Here is a 15,337-nt window from a genome sequence, read left to right as displayed (position 1 = left end):
TTATTCCTGCTTTTATTTAAAGAAATACTTGAAACCCACTGGCTGGGAACACATTTCCAACGTCTGGACTCTGAAAATTGATTTGTACTTCAATGCAACTCACCACTCATCTGCAAAGTTGAAGGTTTTGTCTTCCCCCCCCCCCCCCTATTTCCTGAAACCTCAGTTTTCTTTAATAGTATGTTTAAAATTAATTTCCTTTGTATATGTTTGACAAGAATAACTGCATGACTAATGCAATGGATGCAGAATTCTTCCAAGAACCTAGCTTTTATTTTCTTCTAGAATTTATTTTGCAACCTAAGGTCTTTTAAAGAAGAATGGAAGATAAATCTACCTGATACCGACTGCCTAAACGTCCAGGTTCTCTGTGTTAGTTCAGTCTCACCATTGCACGGCAATGGTAACTCCGAACATATACATTAACAACTACGCTTTCGTTGGAATACAAACGTGTTTGTAACGGCTATTCCCCCTCACCGCCTGACCACAGCCTCTGGTTTGGAAACCATCAACAAGCAGTGTTTGTGCAAATGCTCCTTGCTGAAAATCACATTGTGAGAATTTCCACCTTTCCTAACTATGTAAATGAAGAGATGCAAACGCAGCCTTTGAAAACTATGCGTTCTTCATAAAATTTTAAATTAGTTTTCAAAAAGTATTAATCACTGCTGCTCCTAATTTATACAGCAAAAAAACCCCCACACAACCAGAGACAGAGAGTGTGAGCAAGCTATTCTCGTATCAAATCAGATGGGATCTGAGACTGTTGGCTCTGCGATGTATTTTCCAGTGATCAACTCCATGAAAACATTTATCCGTGAAACAGATAGTGGCTGATATCTCTTGGAACTCTAATACTGTCCTGTTGGCTTCCACAAATCCCATTGTATTTTACAGTTGTCACCCTGCCAGCAAACCAAACACATATATAGCTCAACCCTTTTCATTCAGAAAGGTCCGTCAGCAGTACATGCCAGCAGAATAACTATAGTTATGCCACAACCTATTAAAAAAACAATTTAAACGGAGGCCTTCCAGATCACTGATAACGTAAGGACATTGCCATGTACATATTTAAAATAAGCACTTATCTTTAAACTGGCAGATTAATTTTGCCTTTGGCATTATTTCTTTTACCTGATGCCCACATCTCAAGTGATGTAACTAAGACGGGTCAATTTTTCATCTCCAATTGTTCTGAATGCTGCTTTGTAATATTTAATTAAGGAATGGTCAACAGTTAAAAAAGCAACACGGTCATTAATATAATTATTATTACTACAATTTCTGTTAATCAGGTCATAATGGGAAAGTAGTTGCAGCTTTACATATGGAGTAACCATTGCTCCAAAATCTCTAAGTACAGGGAAGGTAATCAGGACAGTAGTACCGCTAGTTCCAAATGTTGTTTCCGCTATGATCAGTATTTTTTATTACACTCATGCTATAACCTGTTGATAAAGAAAATTCTTTCCCACTCTAAGCACCTAAGTATTCTTTTGAAACATCAGTCTTCATATTCTTAACCCTTCCTAATGTCACTGATTTTATCACTCAAATTCTCCAGCTCTTGCGTAGTATGCCAATTAGTCACATGGATTTTAAAACACCTAAGAAGGTACATTTTGTTGTCATACATTTCTTTCAATTTCTTTCATAACTCCTTTAAAAAAGGTGACCACCATGAACAGTTCTTTATCATTGTTTTGTCCTTTCTGTTGCTCTCTAAGCTAAAACCTTGTCTCACGCTCTCTTCTCTCCAAGCTTCCTTTGGAATTCTTACCACATCTTACAAATTCTTTGCAGGCTTACAGGTGACAAATCCTTACTGAGCACATTACTCATGGTAAATATCTCTTATCAAGTGTTGTAATGAACTCTTATTCAGTAGTATATGAGTATCTAGCCCCCAATAATTTTTTTCTCTCTCTCATTAGGTAATTTCCAAAATGGGATTGAACTAACTACTGATCAGTCCGAGCCCCAGCAAATAAATGCATAAGAAAATAGTTTCTGAGATAAAACAGGCTTCATAACAAAGGAAAGAGAGAGCAGAAACGTACATATGCAGAGACTTTTGGGCCTTGGCTGCTTCTTCCTTGGAACTGTATCGGACCACAGCATTCCCTTGCGTCAGGTTCAAGTGGAATGTTATCAGAGGGCCATGTTGCAAACACAGTGTCCGCAGTGTGGAACCATCAATCTGGTGAGAGGGAAGGGGGGAAAGGTTATCTGTATTTTTGTGATTTTACTTTAAATGCTTGTTAACTAAGCAAGTTTTAAAAGCTAAAGAATAAGTACAGGTGAAATAAAAAAAAAGTTTTTCTTCCATAAGAAGAATTTAATTATGGACTTACACTGTCTTCATTGAGTGAGACATCCCGTGTTTTTAAGACTTCCCTACAGTCCAGTGCACAAAATTTCCCAATTTAGGTGATACAAATCATACTTATCATTAGAAGTCCAGAAATAAGTCAAAGTAAAAACACATTGTTCATAAATATAACTAAATCTTCCCCAAGATTAATTTCAATGTCTATATTTACGGTTTTGTGACTTATGTTCTTCCTTGTGAATGACACTACGTGGAGGACTAGAGGGTGTGACAGACTTAGGAGAAGAATCAAAAAAAAACCCCATAGGAAAAGCAGATTTTACATCTCTCTATCTGCTTTAAAACATCATTCACCTCCAAACTTACACATACATAAATGGTGCACACTGAATCACTAATTATAGTCTTGAAAGTTCATACTTGATGTGACAGCACTTTGAAAACTTAACAAATTCCCTGTAGAAGACAGACACTTGTAATAAATGCAGAATAATTAATTTTCCCTTCAAATGAACCAAATGACCAAGGTTGATAAATGTTCTTCTTATCACCTCTTAAATGTGACAAGTCTCTTTCCATAACTAGTTATGTACAATTCTATTTACCTGGGGCGTGAGGTTTCGAAGAACCAGCCAGCTGCTTGTTCTCCCTGAGCTGTCAGTACTCCATGCAGAACCTACAATACAAATTCCACAACAAAACATCTTATCATGATGGGGAGAGCATATTACAAGACGAAAACCTATCTGGAATCACAACATGCTAGCAAGCATTATTGCTACTGAAAACAAATCCTAGAGCAGTTTCCTCACATCTTGATTTATTGTCTTCTTCAGAATGAAAGGTTGCTGAATGAAAACCTGCTTTTGTTACATTTAAAAGATCTGTGCATTTTTCACATTCCCACAGTAACTATTAGAAAACTAGCGGATGCAGGTATGACACTGCAACAAACTGTATCTTCAGGTTACATTAGAATTAATCTGGAAGACACATTTTAAAAGCAATTCAGATGTCCAAGCTCAGATTGCCGCTTGCTATTAAGGATTTTTATAGCACTGCAGCGTTCTGCTATCTTGCCAATGATAGATTAATGTATATGACTTATTCAAAACAGATATTTCTGCACTGACAATGTTCTGATTAAAGATACAGGGACATAACCAACAAAACCTGCTTTTCCAACTTCAGCCTGGTGTTTTACAATGAGAAATTGTACAAGCTTGATATTTATGAGTGGCATTTGAGAAACCGCAGTACTTCTGCGGTCACGTGCGTGACCACACTCAGGCTCCAGAGAGAGTCCTGGCACCAGCAGTATCTGCCCACCAGGTGGGGTTTTGGTGAAGAAAACTGACACAAAATAAATGGCAAGGAGAGGGAAGAACATTTAATTCCCAACTTAGTGAAAGCAGATTAATAAAATGGTCAGCTTTACAAAATAGGTGTAATACTTTTGAAGCTGACAATCCTTCACAAGCAAACGTGATATATAAATACATGTATTTATATAGCCACATCATGGTTTCTCATATTTGTATTTAAGCAAAACAACAACATCTAAAAAAAGAGTCTGCATGAAGAAATTAAGACATTCCCTGAGAGCCCTGCAATGCCATCAGGTCCTAAATGCTTCACATCCATGCTCCAAAAATGTGTTCCATATTAAATTCCATGGGCTGATTCACTCATCTTGAAGCCTCGTAGGCAGTCATAGATCATACCACAAAACAAGAAACACGTTTAAAAGATATTTTTAGAAATTAAGGAAATGGAAAAAATCCTAGTTGGAGTTAAATAGTTTGGCAATTCCTATGTAAAATGACTAATATGACCACCTGAAAGATGACAGCTTCATTTACAACTTATCCTAACTAAAATAAACAGACACGAGCTTCCTCCCCAAAACAGACACATTCTACTTGTATTAAACCTCAAGTTTCTGGAGCCTAATACACAGCAATGGGGTGCCTCACTATTGTAACACAGAACAAAAGCGAACAATTATGAAAAGAAGGCACTGTGGTGTTACAAAACACAGAAGTCAAGAGTACCAGAGGAGTAAGAGCTGGTCCAACCCAGGGGACTGGCACCCCATGTAGATGATGGCTTGGTGTTTGTTAAGCCTGGAGGTGGTCTCGTAGGAGCAGTAGTGTTTCTGGGTACCTTCCATAGTTCATGGGATAGAGAGGCTTGTGTGTGAGAGATCGGGCCAGAGGACCACGTAGACTTGATGTCTGACAATTTACCTGCAACAGAAAAAAAATACATTTGTGTATTTTTAGTTAGCAACAACTGTTAAACCAAGTAGGATGGGTAATCATCAAGCTTCTGCCTTGACTATATTCTTCCAACTTTTCAGGAGAGAAAAGAATAGCATTCTGTACCATCCAGTGATATAAATCCTGTATCCTTTGAACCTACTTACACTAGTATTTACATTTTCAAAGAATTTTGTATTTAATGAATCTCACAACACCTGCTACATATACAGTTCCCTTTTTAAAATCTCCTACTATTTCATTTTCTCATAAAAGACGATACATGAAAAAAAGACCAGAAAATGGACTTGAAGTATTTGAAATCTAATTTCATCAAAATTATAATGAAATACTTCAAGATTGTCTCTCTTAAAGGTTTAATAGAACTTAACCACTTTTTCTTACACAACTCATTTTATCTAATACAAAGAAACCAGTATATCCATATGTTCTTCTATTTTTAAAATTCCAAAGTTCAAAGACCAACAGAAACTGTATTTGTGAATACTCAAAGTAACAGATACTCTTTTTTCCAAGTGTCTTTGAGAAAAATGAAGTCTTCAGAAGATTAGACCATATCACAACCTGTCACTCTTCGTAACTTTTTACTGGTCTGTTTGTTATTTCCCTAATCAGTTTTTAAACTATCTTACTGCTGTTCCTGCCAAACCAGAGTTTTATAAAATAATACAAAAAACAAGAATAACAAATACAGTTTAGCGTTCAGAGTGGCAGACAAAATTGATTCAAATTACGGATACCAAAACAAAACCCTTTAAACTTACACACCCCTGCCTTTCTTCCTTGTACCAACACACGTTGTGAAATTAGAGTCCAATTTCCTTGCCGTAGCACAGTCCCACCGTTTCCTAACATTAGCAGTACCTGTTTGACTTCAATGGACTGAAATGATCACACCACTGCATCTTCTGCCAGAGCAAATGATACTGGGATTATGCTGCCTTAATGCTTTAATGTTAATTACAGACAGTAAGAAAATACTTGGTCTGACAAAGTCCAAGATGCAAAAATCTTGTGATTTTTTTAGAACCAGATTTGAACTGGCAGATTAAGCTTATACTGAATCAGTGCTTTGCATCAGGCAGCCACTGAGGTTTTTTTATTGGTCCTAAAGCCAAATTTACCAGTCACTACATCATAGCCTCAGTTATATACACACTCTCTCCCCAATTTGCCTCTATTTATCTATATCATTTAACTCAATGATTTTATACCGAATCGTAACAATTTAAGTGAAAGGGCAACCACTCTCCCATCTTCTTGCAAACTGTGGCAACAAAAATAATTTGACCATGACAATGAACACATTGACAAGGGTAAAATGGTGGGGGAAAGGGAGAAAGTCTGAGTTTTACAACTCAGAGCAGCTCAGCCTGCGATGTAGCACATGATACATGCACATTACCACAGATTAGATGTTGCTATGTCACTACTTCTCATGGGGTTAACACAAAGATTAGATGACACTGCAAAAAAATAAAAAGCAAATAAAGCAGAAATGCATGGCAGATAAAAGAAAAGCAAGCCATTCCTTTCTTTTCCTTTCATTGGAGTAAAACATTCCAAACAAACCCTTTTCGTTTTGCATTCTGCAGTATGACCTGGAGCTTGCAGCTTCCTTTATTCAGAGAAGGGCAGGGTTTTCATTGATAAGATATGAAAATGCTAATACAATCCATACAACAGTCCCAACGCATTTTTATAATGGGACAAACTGGATATTTAGGTAGCCAGTTCGCAAGCAAAGTTTTCATGATTTGCAGAGAGAGATGCTCCAGAATTTATAGCTCATTAAAAAGAATGGGGTAATTATTCAGACCATCTACAAGCTCAGCCATACAGGGGAGCATCAGCCTTTGGATTGACTATTAGAAGACATTTAAGAGCCACAAACCGAACCCCTCCAGAGCCATGCAGAGCACCTCCTTGAGGTACTACTAAACTTTTTCCTGAGCTGAAGATGGTTCACTTTTAACAGTGAGTTTAACAACAACAATTTCCTATCAGCTCTTACTGGAAGGGTCTAGTAGGGGCGTTTCTACTGAGGCCCTAGACAATATTTCTCCTCAAAGTTCAATGGAAATAGTCATTAAGAGATCTCGATGCCAATACAGAGTGACAGCACATGGCACCAAGCGGAATAAATACATTTTTCCCTAGCACAATTCCAGGCATACCATCCAATGCTCGCCACTCAAGAGCTGCCAGGAGAGCTGCCTACCTAGAACAATACCAAAAAATATGCTTCTATCTATAGTAGCACTACTGTAATAACTGGGAAAGCACTTTCTAGGGCCTTTTCTCAGAATGCAGAAGGATGCGAAAATAGAAAGGCCATGTTTCGTACCTGCAATGCTAGGTGCGGATGCAATGCTGCTGAAAGAGCTACTGTAGCCGGAGGCACTAAGTGGCCAGGCACTCGATGAAGGCAGCGTGGCATTCTGAGATGATGTTGGGGATGACCCTGCAGAACCAGCAGAGAAGCAACTAAGAAAGATGGGCATAATGATGTTTGGTGTGACATAAGCAAATCTATTATGTGCAAATACAAACCATGCAAGGCATTTTCCTTAATCAGCCTGGTCTCTGAAGTCTAGGAATGAAATGTTATAGAAAGCATGATAAAGTGAAGCAGGAGTCTTTAGTAGAAAAGAGAAGAAAGCTGGCACAGTAGCAAATGTACTAGCGCCTGTGCAGAAGATAAAGTCTGCATTTCCTTTAAGATATGCGACTCTCTCAAAAAATCAGTGTTAAACTGTTTAGTCTCAAGAACAGGCTTCATTTATAAAGGTGCTCTGCCATCTGACTTAAGCAATGGCAACTGTAGATGAGCATAGATGTGTGTGATAAACTAACCTCTTACCATGGGTGATTTGTCCTAAATTACTCGAGGTAAGCACTTCTCCTCCATCCTAATGCCCACAAACATCTTTGGATTTTTGCAGACTTTCAGTAAAGCAAGGGTATATTTTAGCAATCTCTTCTCAAACTGATAACATTTAATGAAATAGCCTGAAACCATCTTGGTAAATCATTTACAATCTGAGGAGCTATCTAAGCATACATACAATTTCCTTACTGGCAGCAAATGAAAGAAACTGAACATAAAATAAAATATCTTCATTATAAAGACCAGAAGAGCTGGAAGTACTCTCTCTAGTCACCAACAAAATTAAGTGTGTATCCTAGGTGACTTATCATTCCTGACATACTCTGACGGACTGTGATACTGAAACATCTTTAACTGACTAATAAAAATAGGTGAGTTCTTTGGAAAAGAGCGCTGTACTGAGGTGGAAGGGAGGAAGTAAAAGGACAATCTCATCCCTCACAGCTCAATAAAGAACACAGGCTATATACTCAACTGGAACAGCAACCAACCAAACCTCACCTTATCCAGGCTCACTGCGCTCCAAAGGACACCAATATGGACATCAGTCTCAAGCAAAACAACTCTGTATCAAGGCCTTCTCTGGAAATAATCTATTCCCCAGGCAGGAGTGAGGGAATTGTATCAGATTCAAAGGCCCATATGCCCACAGAGCTAAAACCTGATTCCATGTGGCTAAGACTTGCAGCTCATAGTCGCTGACCCTGCAAAGCTTCATTAGCAAACGGTAAAATGAAAATCAACCCAAAAGCTTAGGTTTTGTCTGTTTCTAAGCGTACAGTGGGAGGATGGTATACACCACAGGCTAGCCCTCTAGATGGAGATCCGCTCTATTAATACCACCCGCGTACTTCAAGCTGCAGCATTCCAAGACAGGCTCTTCCTGGCAGCATGTCATGAAAGCCCCAATCTCGTACGGAGGGGTACTGAGGATAACAGGTAACAGATAATTTTACCTAGGAGCAAACACCTAGGTTAATCGAGCATAAACAAACAGATTCAGCAACTATGTTTTTTATTAAAATTATATTATTAACAAGCTAAAAAGCTAATGAGGAAAGGAAGCATACATGGACCCCAACAGTCACTGCGTTTCAGAAGGTTTTGGCTCTCGAGGGCCTGTTTCTGCAATCATCTATACTGACCCTCTCTAAGTAGCGTAAATATTTCTTCATTCCACAGACAGATTATACACCAACAGAATGAATGTATACTTTCCTTCTATAAAGAAGGAGACCTGTAGTAGGTACCGTCTAACTTACAGCTCTGTAGGGCTAGGCTTTTGGCCCAAAGGGAGTATTTCTTGTGTGCACCGTATCTGAACTGTGACTGAATTATGTCTTCATACTTTCCTTTTTATAACTTCAAACCATCCAGGTTGCCTGCCCCTTGAAGTACACTTGGGTCATTAAAAGTTAATTCAACATTACTCATGCACAGAAATACTTCATGTTTCAGCTTAAATAAAGATTGCTTTCTGGTAAGAGACAACTAAAATCATTCAAGGCAATGAAAACCCCTGCTTCCTTTCCCTTCGCCTGAGTTAACAAGCCCAGAGCTGGAAACCTGTTTCAAGGATAGTTCTGATTTACAATCTACGCAGATTAACTACTAGAACAAAATCCACATTTTTAATCCTGACAGGTCCTTCTTGACAACCTGATCATATTATTCCTGTACATATTAGAGTGCTCTAATGGAGTGCAGATAACTGGCCTGTTTCGGCACGCTGATCACAATTAAACCAAGCCACCTTTCCCTTGATCCACTTTCAGTACATCTCGTTAACAAGTAGCATAGTCCAATGGTTTATTGTTTTAGAGAGTACCCTTTTAATTCTGGAGTAAGCACTGCCAAGACAAAAGGAATGGAAATGGCACTGGGAAATACTAGTTTACTAGTCAATTCCCTATTTTTTCTTTTCTTTGATGGTTTTGGGGATAAAACAGCTCTAATTTATTTTGCTGATGGATCTTCTAACAAAGCTACAATTAATTAGTGTGTCAGAAGCCTGCTGCCTCAGCAACAACTGTGGAACTTTTGTATTGTGTCTTCTGAGTATTTCACAAAGTGAATGTAAGCGGTTGGTCAGTATGGAGAGCGAAATCTTGTTCAGAACGAAGTGTTACAGGTTACAAAAACTTCCAGTGACCACAGAAGTTTATATTACATCACACAACCTTTTCCAATATAAAAATATTTACATTCCAAGGAAAACCAGCAACTTCTTAGTCCCATATTTAAATCAAGTATTTCTGGATTTTCAGTGAAAGTTCAGAGCAGAAGCATTATTAGATTAGGATTACATGCAAAAACACACTACATCCATAATATACGAAGTCAACTTTTTTGGAAAGAAAAAGAAAGCATACACAGATGTGAAAATAATTTGTGTGTTTACCTCCACTCTTGAGAAGATAGCGATTAACATCCTGTATCGTGGTGTTTATGGTAGGCCCAGTTGGAACACTTCCAGGAGTAACATCGGGGTCATTTTCAGGATCAATATTCTGCAGTCCTTTCCATGGCACTCCTGGATGAAACTCTGTTTCAAATATAATAAAAAGAGGAGTACATCAAGTCATAATTCTCCAAAGTTCCTGCATATCAGAAGGCATGAGGATTCAATAAATGAAACCAATAATACGTTTTAAGGACGTCAGTTTAACACGAATGCTTTGCATTTTGTTACCTGGTGGCCAGTTTATGCTGGAGCCATTGGAAATTTTATCACTATCGGATTTGGCACGTGACCAGCTGTGAGGAACAGCTACGGGTGGACTGGTGGGCGATTCACTGTTTTGAATCAGATCATACCGGCCATAAGTGTCATCAATGGAGGACTTTCCCGGAGGACCAATACTTAAACCTCCAGGTATAGCACCTGTAATGAATGAAATGGAAAGGCTTTGTTTAGGAGTGGGACTAATTTTGGGTATGGAATTTCATCAGTCCCTACATTTTGTTATCATTTTCTTTTTTTCTTTCTTTATTACAAAGATAAAAAGAAAATTAAAATATAAACACAGTAAGCAAGGCTTTACAGCCTCTGAAGCTTTACTAGGAATTACAGCTGTGAGATACACCGCTGGTACAATCTAGACACTCAAGTTAAAGAAATTCACATTACATTACTGCCAAAAAGAGACTAAGTAATTCAAATCATTACACTGATGGTAAACAGGAATTTGCTGAGACAGCATACTAAGGAACATCACTGTAGGCAAGCCCTCTTCTCTTCCTTCTCTAGGTATTCACTGCTGACGGGATGGATGATTTGAAATGGCCATTCTCGTGTTTCTACAAACTATCACACGACAATTTGGCATAAGCAGTACAGCTACTTGCAGAATAAAAAACTATTGTAGAAGAAATAATTCATGCTGCTCATAATAAAATCCAGGATATAATAAGGTTAACACAGCACCATGTTCTAACAGAATAAACTTGGTACAGGAAATAAAGGAATAAAAGACTCAGGATACTGGAGGTGTTGGGGATAAAGGTGTTCAAACAGATTAGCAATCACTTCTGGAAAAAACACGAAGTTTGTGCTCCTAACTCCCAGGGTGGGTAATTATGTAATCCATCATGCCTTTGTACAGGACTGCCTGTGAAAGGGTGATGATATTGGAAAAATTGTGGGAGAAAGCCAATGTAAAGTTTTTTTGGATTGAAGGTATGCAGATCTGGAGTAAGGGGAAGCTCGTGGGACTTGTGTTGCCAACACTAATGGCTTGTTTTACCTGAACTCTATGTTCTGAGCAACAAAATTCAGCAAGTGAAAAAACCAGTCCTACATTGCATGTAGGAAGTGACACCAGCAAGACCTTCAATGCATTGCTGAATGTGACGGCAGAAATCATCTTAAAAATATCACAGTCTCAAAGGGCACTCTGGACCAACCATTTATGAGCACTTACCGAAAATAGTAACATGAGAAGAACATTACAATTGCAATATGACTCAAGTCTCAAAGAGCCAGACTGACACAGAGATTAAATGCGACATACCGTGCTTGCTGGAGTTCTGGTCAAGCGAAGAAGCAGCACTAGACAGATTATCCATTGAGTTGGGGTGTGTCCACTGAGGAAGGCGAGACTGGGACTGAGAAGTGTCCTTCACTGACAAACCACCAGTAATGTCCATGTTATTTACATTCATGTTCGGGTTCAGTCCAGCTAAGGGGAAACAGGTCATTAGACAGCCATAATATACTGGAGGATTAAAAGATATGTTTAAAAATCCGGCTAAAGAAATTATTAAACATTGATTTTCAGACATCTGTATGTATGTGTAGTAATTTACTATGCACATTTTCAATCTGCTGTCAAGAACTTTTGCTTTTATGGGAACACAAATATAACTCCCATGAATTCAGAAAACTCTGCTAACAGGAAAAGAGAAAAAAGATGTAGGGATAATATTTTAAAGCTGTCAGTATTTCTACTTGCAGTCTCTTCACTTGTCTCAGAAAAGGCATTCGGGAAGAATGCACTGGAACGCTACGCCTAAACCAGTGAAGAATTTGCAGCATTCCATTGCTAAGCCAAAATATTCCTAATGTCTCACCACCAGCACAACCCCACGATGTCTGCCATTTTACTTTGCTAACAACATTTTAAAAATCCCAAACAAAGCAACTAATTAGAAGGTCATACAAACAGCTGCTATTCATCAGAGCAGGTATTGTACTATTGGGCATGTATTTTGTATACACAGAACAAAAATCACTCAGACTATATCTAAGGAATAATTTTGACATGCTTCTGTGACATGAATCTAGGTCCTTTTTGATACACAATCCTGAACGTTAGCAGATCACAGGAAGCTGAGATATGATAAGAACCTCTTAGACTTAGACCTTTAATTCATGAATTCTTTTGCCTTCTGATGCTCCCTGCTATAACAGCTCATCATAGCAGTCAAAATTACCTTCTTAACTGCTGCATGTAGATAAAGCCTGGCAATTCTATTGTACACAGCATAAAGAGTCACAAAGAGATTAAATTAATTCCTTTATGTCATAAATTAAGCCTGTAGCATACATCAAACAATCACAGAAAACAGGTCTGAAAGGTTGTTCTGTTCCCCCTGTCTCGAGGCCGAATCAATTATTTTGACATCAATCGTATTTGACAGGTTTATGTCTAACCTATCACAAGATGACTGGTGAAGAACATTTCAGAAACTTCCCAAATTTATTCCAGTACTCTACTTTGCTTAAAGCAAATAAGTGATCCTTAATGTTTAAGTAGATCTCCTTTTATGCAACACAAGTTTATGACTTCTTGCATCAGTCACATGGAAGAAAACTTCTTTGAAGCTACCTTTTAGATTTTTGAAGATTCCTGCATGTCTCTTAAGTCTTCTGTTTAGACTAAAGTGAGCCGAGGATTTCATTTTTTCCTTAGCAGTCATGTTTTTGAAACACCTAATCACCTGCACAACACTCTTTCTGCATTCCTTCAAACTGCTCTGTATCTTTCTTGAAATACATTGACCAAAATTGATGCCTTAGCAGTGCTGATTAGAGTAGAAAGATGACTTTGCATGACTTCCAGATGATACTCCTGTTTATCAATATGACATTTGCGTATTTTACAACATGATGCTGTTAATACAAATTTAGTTCATAAATAGTAACATACGCAGATAACTAATTAAGCGAATCTTCTGTTCCGATATTTGTAGGCAGAGCACAGATGAGCAAATACAGCCCACTTGAACAGCTACCAGATAGGCACGTAGCACCATGATTTTGTTTAGGCATTTCAACATTATTTAATAAACACATCTTTTGTATTTCTGTATTTATTATATTGTAGAGCAAAATATTTAGGTGCTGAAATAATGAAATATACTCCCTCTGTCTTTTTCATAGGGAACCGCTTTAATGAAGGACACTTACCAAGAGGGTAAGGAGCAAAGGTGTTCGGTGAAGACTGTTGCTCTTTGGTCTGCAGGTCAGGTAGGCCGGGAGCCTGGGGATGGGGTGAAAAGCTATCCATGGCTGATTTGCCTGCAGAGGGGTGCAAAGATAGATGTGGAGGGGGAGGCTGCTGCTTCATAAGCAGGGCCTGGGCCAGCTGGCGCTGGTGCTGCTGGATCTGCTGCTGCATGTTATTGATTGTACGTGCAACCTGGCAAGAAAAAGAATCAATGAATGCTCAATTTAACAAAAAGACACTAGATTTCTTCTGCCATCCTCTACAGTGAAATAACACAACAGATCTCTTTACAAATAAAAATTGACTGTATTACGGGTCGAAGAGCTTTCCTCCGATAACTGAATGCTGTGAAATGGCTTTATTACTCTAGCACTCTTTCCTTTTCAATACTCAAGCCATGCACTATGTTATTGTTTCTAAGGATGCTTTAGCTGCTTTGGTATAATGTAGTACAATCTCTTTAAGCTATGGAAACCGAACTCTAACAGAGAGATTGAGCTGGCAGGCAAACCTACTTGCTGCTCCTGTTGTCTCATGGGTCCGGAAACATTACGCTGAGCCTGTAACATCTGCTGCTGGATTTGTAAACGTTGGTACGCCTGCAAGACAGAAACCAGAGGTCAGAGATCCTAACATATACAATAAGCTGAACAAGCTTGCTTGAACTGCTCTGGTACGTTACAAAAATAGAAAAGACAGAAATGTTGGAGTTTTCTGAAAACAGTCAATGAAGCAAAAGTAACCATCTTGTTACAAATGTATTGTATAATACATTTGTTTAAGTCCAATGTTTGTTGGTTTTTTTTAAACCAAACACGTCAATAAAAAAAATGATGAGTCAGTTTGTGAGCAGTTAAGTGGTCATCAAAGATAGGAACGTTTTTTTTTCCCTGAAAGAATTATAACACAAAGCAAAAATTAAAATAGAAGTTTATAATATTATACAACTAGGATAAATACCAAGAGTTGTTTTTTGTTTGGCCATTTTGAGTTCTGACAACACTTTGTATTTAATCAGTTGTGCTGCTTTATTCCAGAAAAATTCCACAATTTTAATGTGGTTAACTGGGCAGTAAGTTTTTTTTCAAGGTGTTTCTCTGAAACACGTGACTTTAAAATCCAAAGGAGTTCTGTACAGATATTTTTCAAGTAGCTGGGTACTGTTCAACTATTACCATGATGTGAGATCAATCCTGTGCTCCTCAAAACTAGGAAACATAACCAGAAATAAATACTAGTACCAAACACTGTTACTAATAAAAGAGTTTGACTAGCACATTGAGATCAGCAACTAAGCTAGTTTGTCATCCTCAATTTTATGTTTAACTCTAGTAAATACTGACTTACTGTTAGCAGTATCTCTTTTTAAAATATTCATAAAATCTAATGAAATATTTTCATACACACACACATATATATGTAAAATTTGCAAATATAGCAAAAGTACACAACTTTTCAAAAACAAATAGTTCTTCTCACATCACGTTTTTAATATGCATTCCATTAATTACAGGAAATTTACCCTACACTTTATTATTTAGTGAGGCAACTGAAGGAAGTTCTCCAGGTAACTCAGGTGATCAGCACAGCCGAGATTTCTCTCTTGTTGCGTTGTGACACAAATCTCCCAGTTGGTCAATCAGTTGCATACGCTGGCATGCAATACAAAGATTAGTGCTCTTTGAGAATATACTATGTTGCTCATACCAGTACGAAGACAACCGACTTTTTAGTTCCACTGATCAGCTGTAAAGGATAATTATTCCACAAATGACCATTTATAAAGCCTGAGGCAAAACCCATGATTTTGTTTCTTTAAAAAGAAACTCTACCAAAGAAATCAGCATCTGATTGTTTTAAAGATCTGCCACATCCA

The 15,337-nt window shown here is 37.9% G+C and overlaps 1 protein-coding gene across 8 annotated transcripts in view; it reads right to left on the bottom strand.

Moving 5' to 3' along the window:
* TNRC6C (trinucleotide repeat containing adaptor 6C) overlaps positions 1 to 15,337 on the bottom strand; it is a 331,542-nt gene that overhangs the window by 4,050 nt on the left and 312,155 nt on the right. For all 8 annotated transcript variants that reach the window (XM_075169886.1, XM_075169887.1, XM_075169889.1 and 5 more), the window contains 9 exons: positions 13,977 to 14,060; positions 13,422 to 13,653; positions 11,524 to 11,691; positions 10,203 to 10,394; positions 9,912 to 10,055; positions 6,968 to 7,084; positions 4,393 to 4,587; positions 2,944 to 3,014; positions 2,067 to 2,206 (listed from right to left, as the gene is read on the bottom strand). In XM_075169886.1, coding sequence (XP_075025987.1) covers positions 2,067 to 2,206; positions 2,944 to 3,014; positions 4,393 to 4,587; positions 6,968 to 7,084; positions 9,912 to 10,055; positions 10,203 to 10,394; positions 11,524 to 11,691; positions 13,422 to 13,653; positions 13,977 to 14,060 — 1,343 coding nt within the window. The remainder of the gene's footprint in view (positions 1 to 2,066; positions 2,207 to 2,943; positions 3,015 to 4,392; positions 4,588 to 6,967; positions 7,085 to 9,911; positions 10,056 to 10,202; positions 10,395 to 11,523; positions 11,692 to 13,421; positions 13,654 to 13,976; positions 14,061 to 15,337) is intronic.

This window comes from Calonectris borealis, chromosome 20 (assembly GCF_964195595.1).
Source record: "Calonectris borealis chromosome 20, bCalBor7.hap1.2, whole genome shotgun sequence".
Classification (NCBI taxonomy): Eukaryota; Metazoa; Chordata; class Aves; order Procellariiformes; family Procellariidae; genus Calonectris; species Calonectris borealis.
This window is presented reverse-complemented; position numbering and strand designations above follow the sequence as displayed.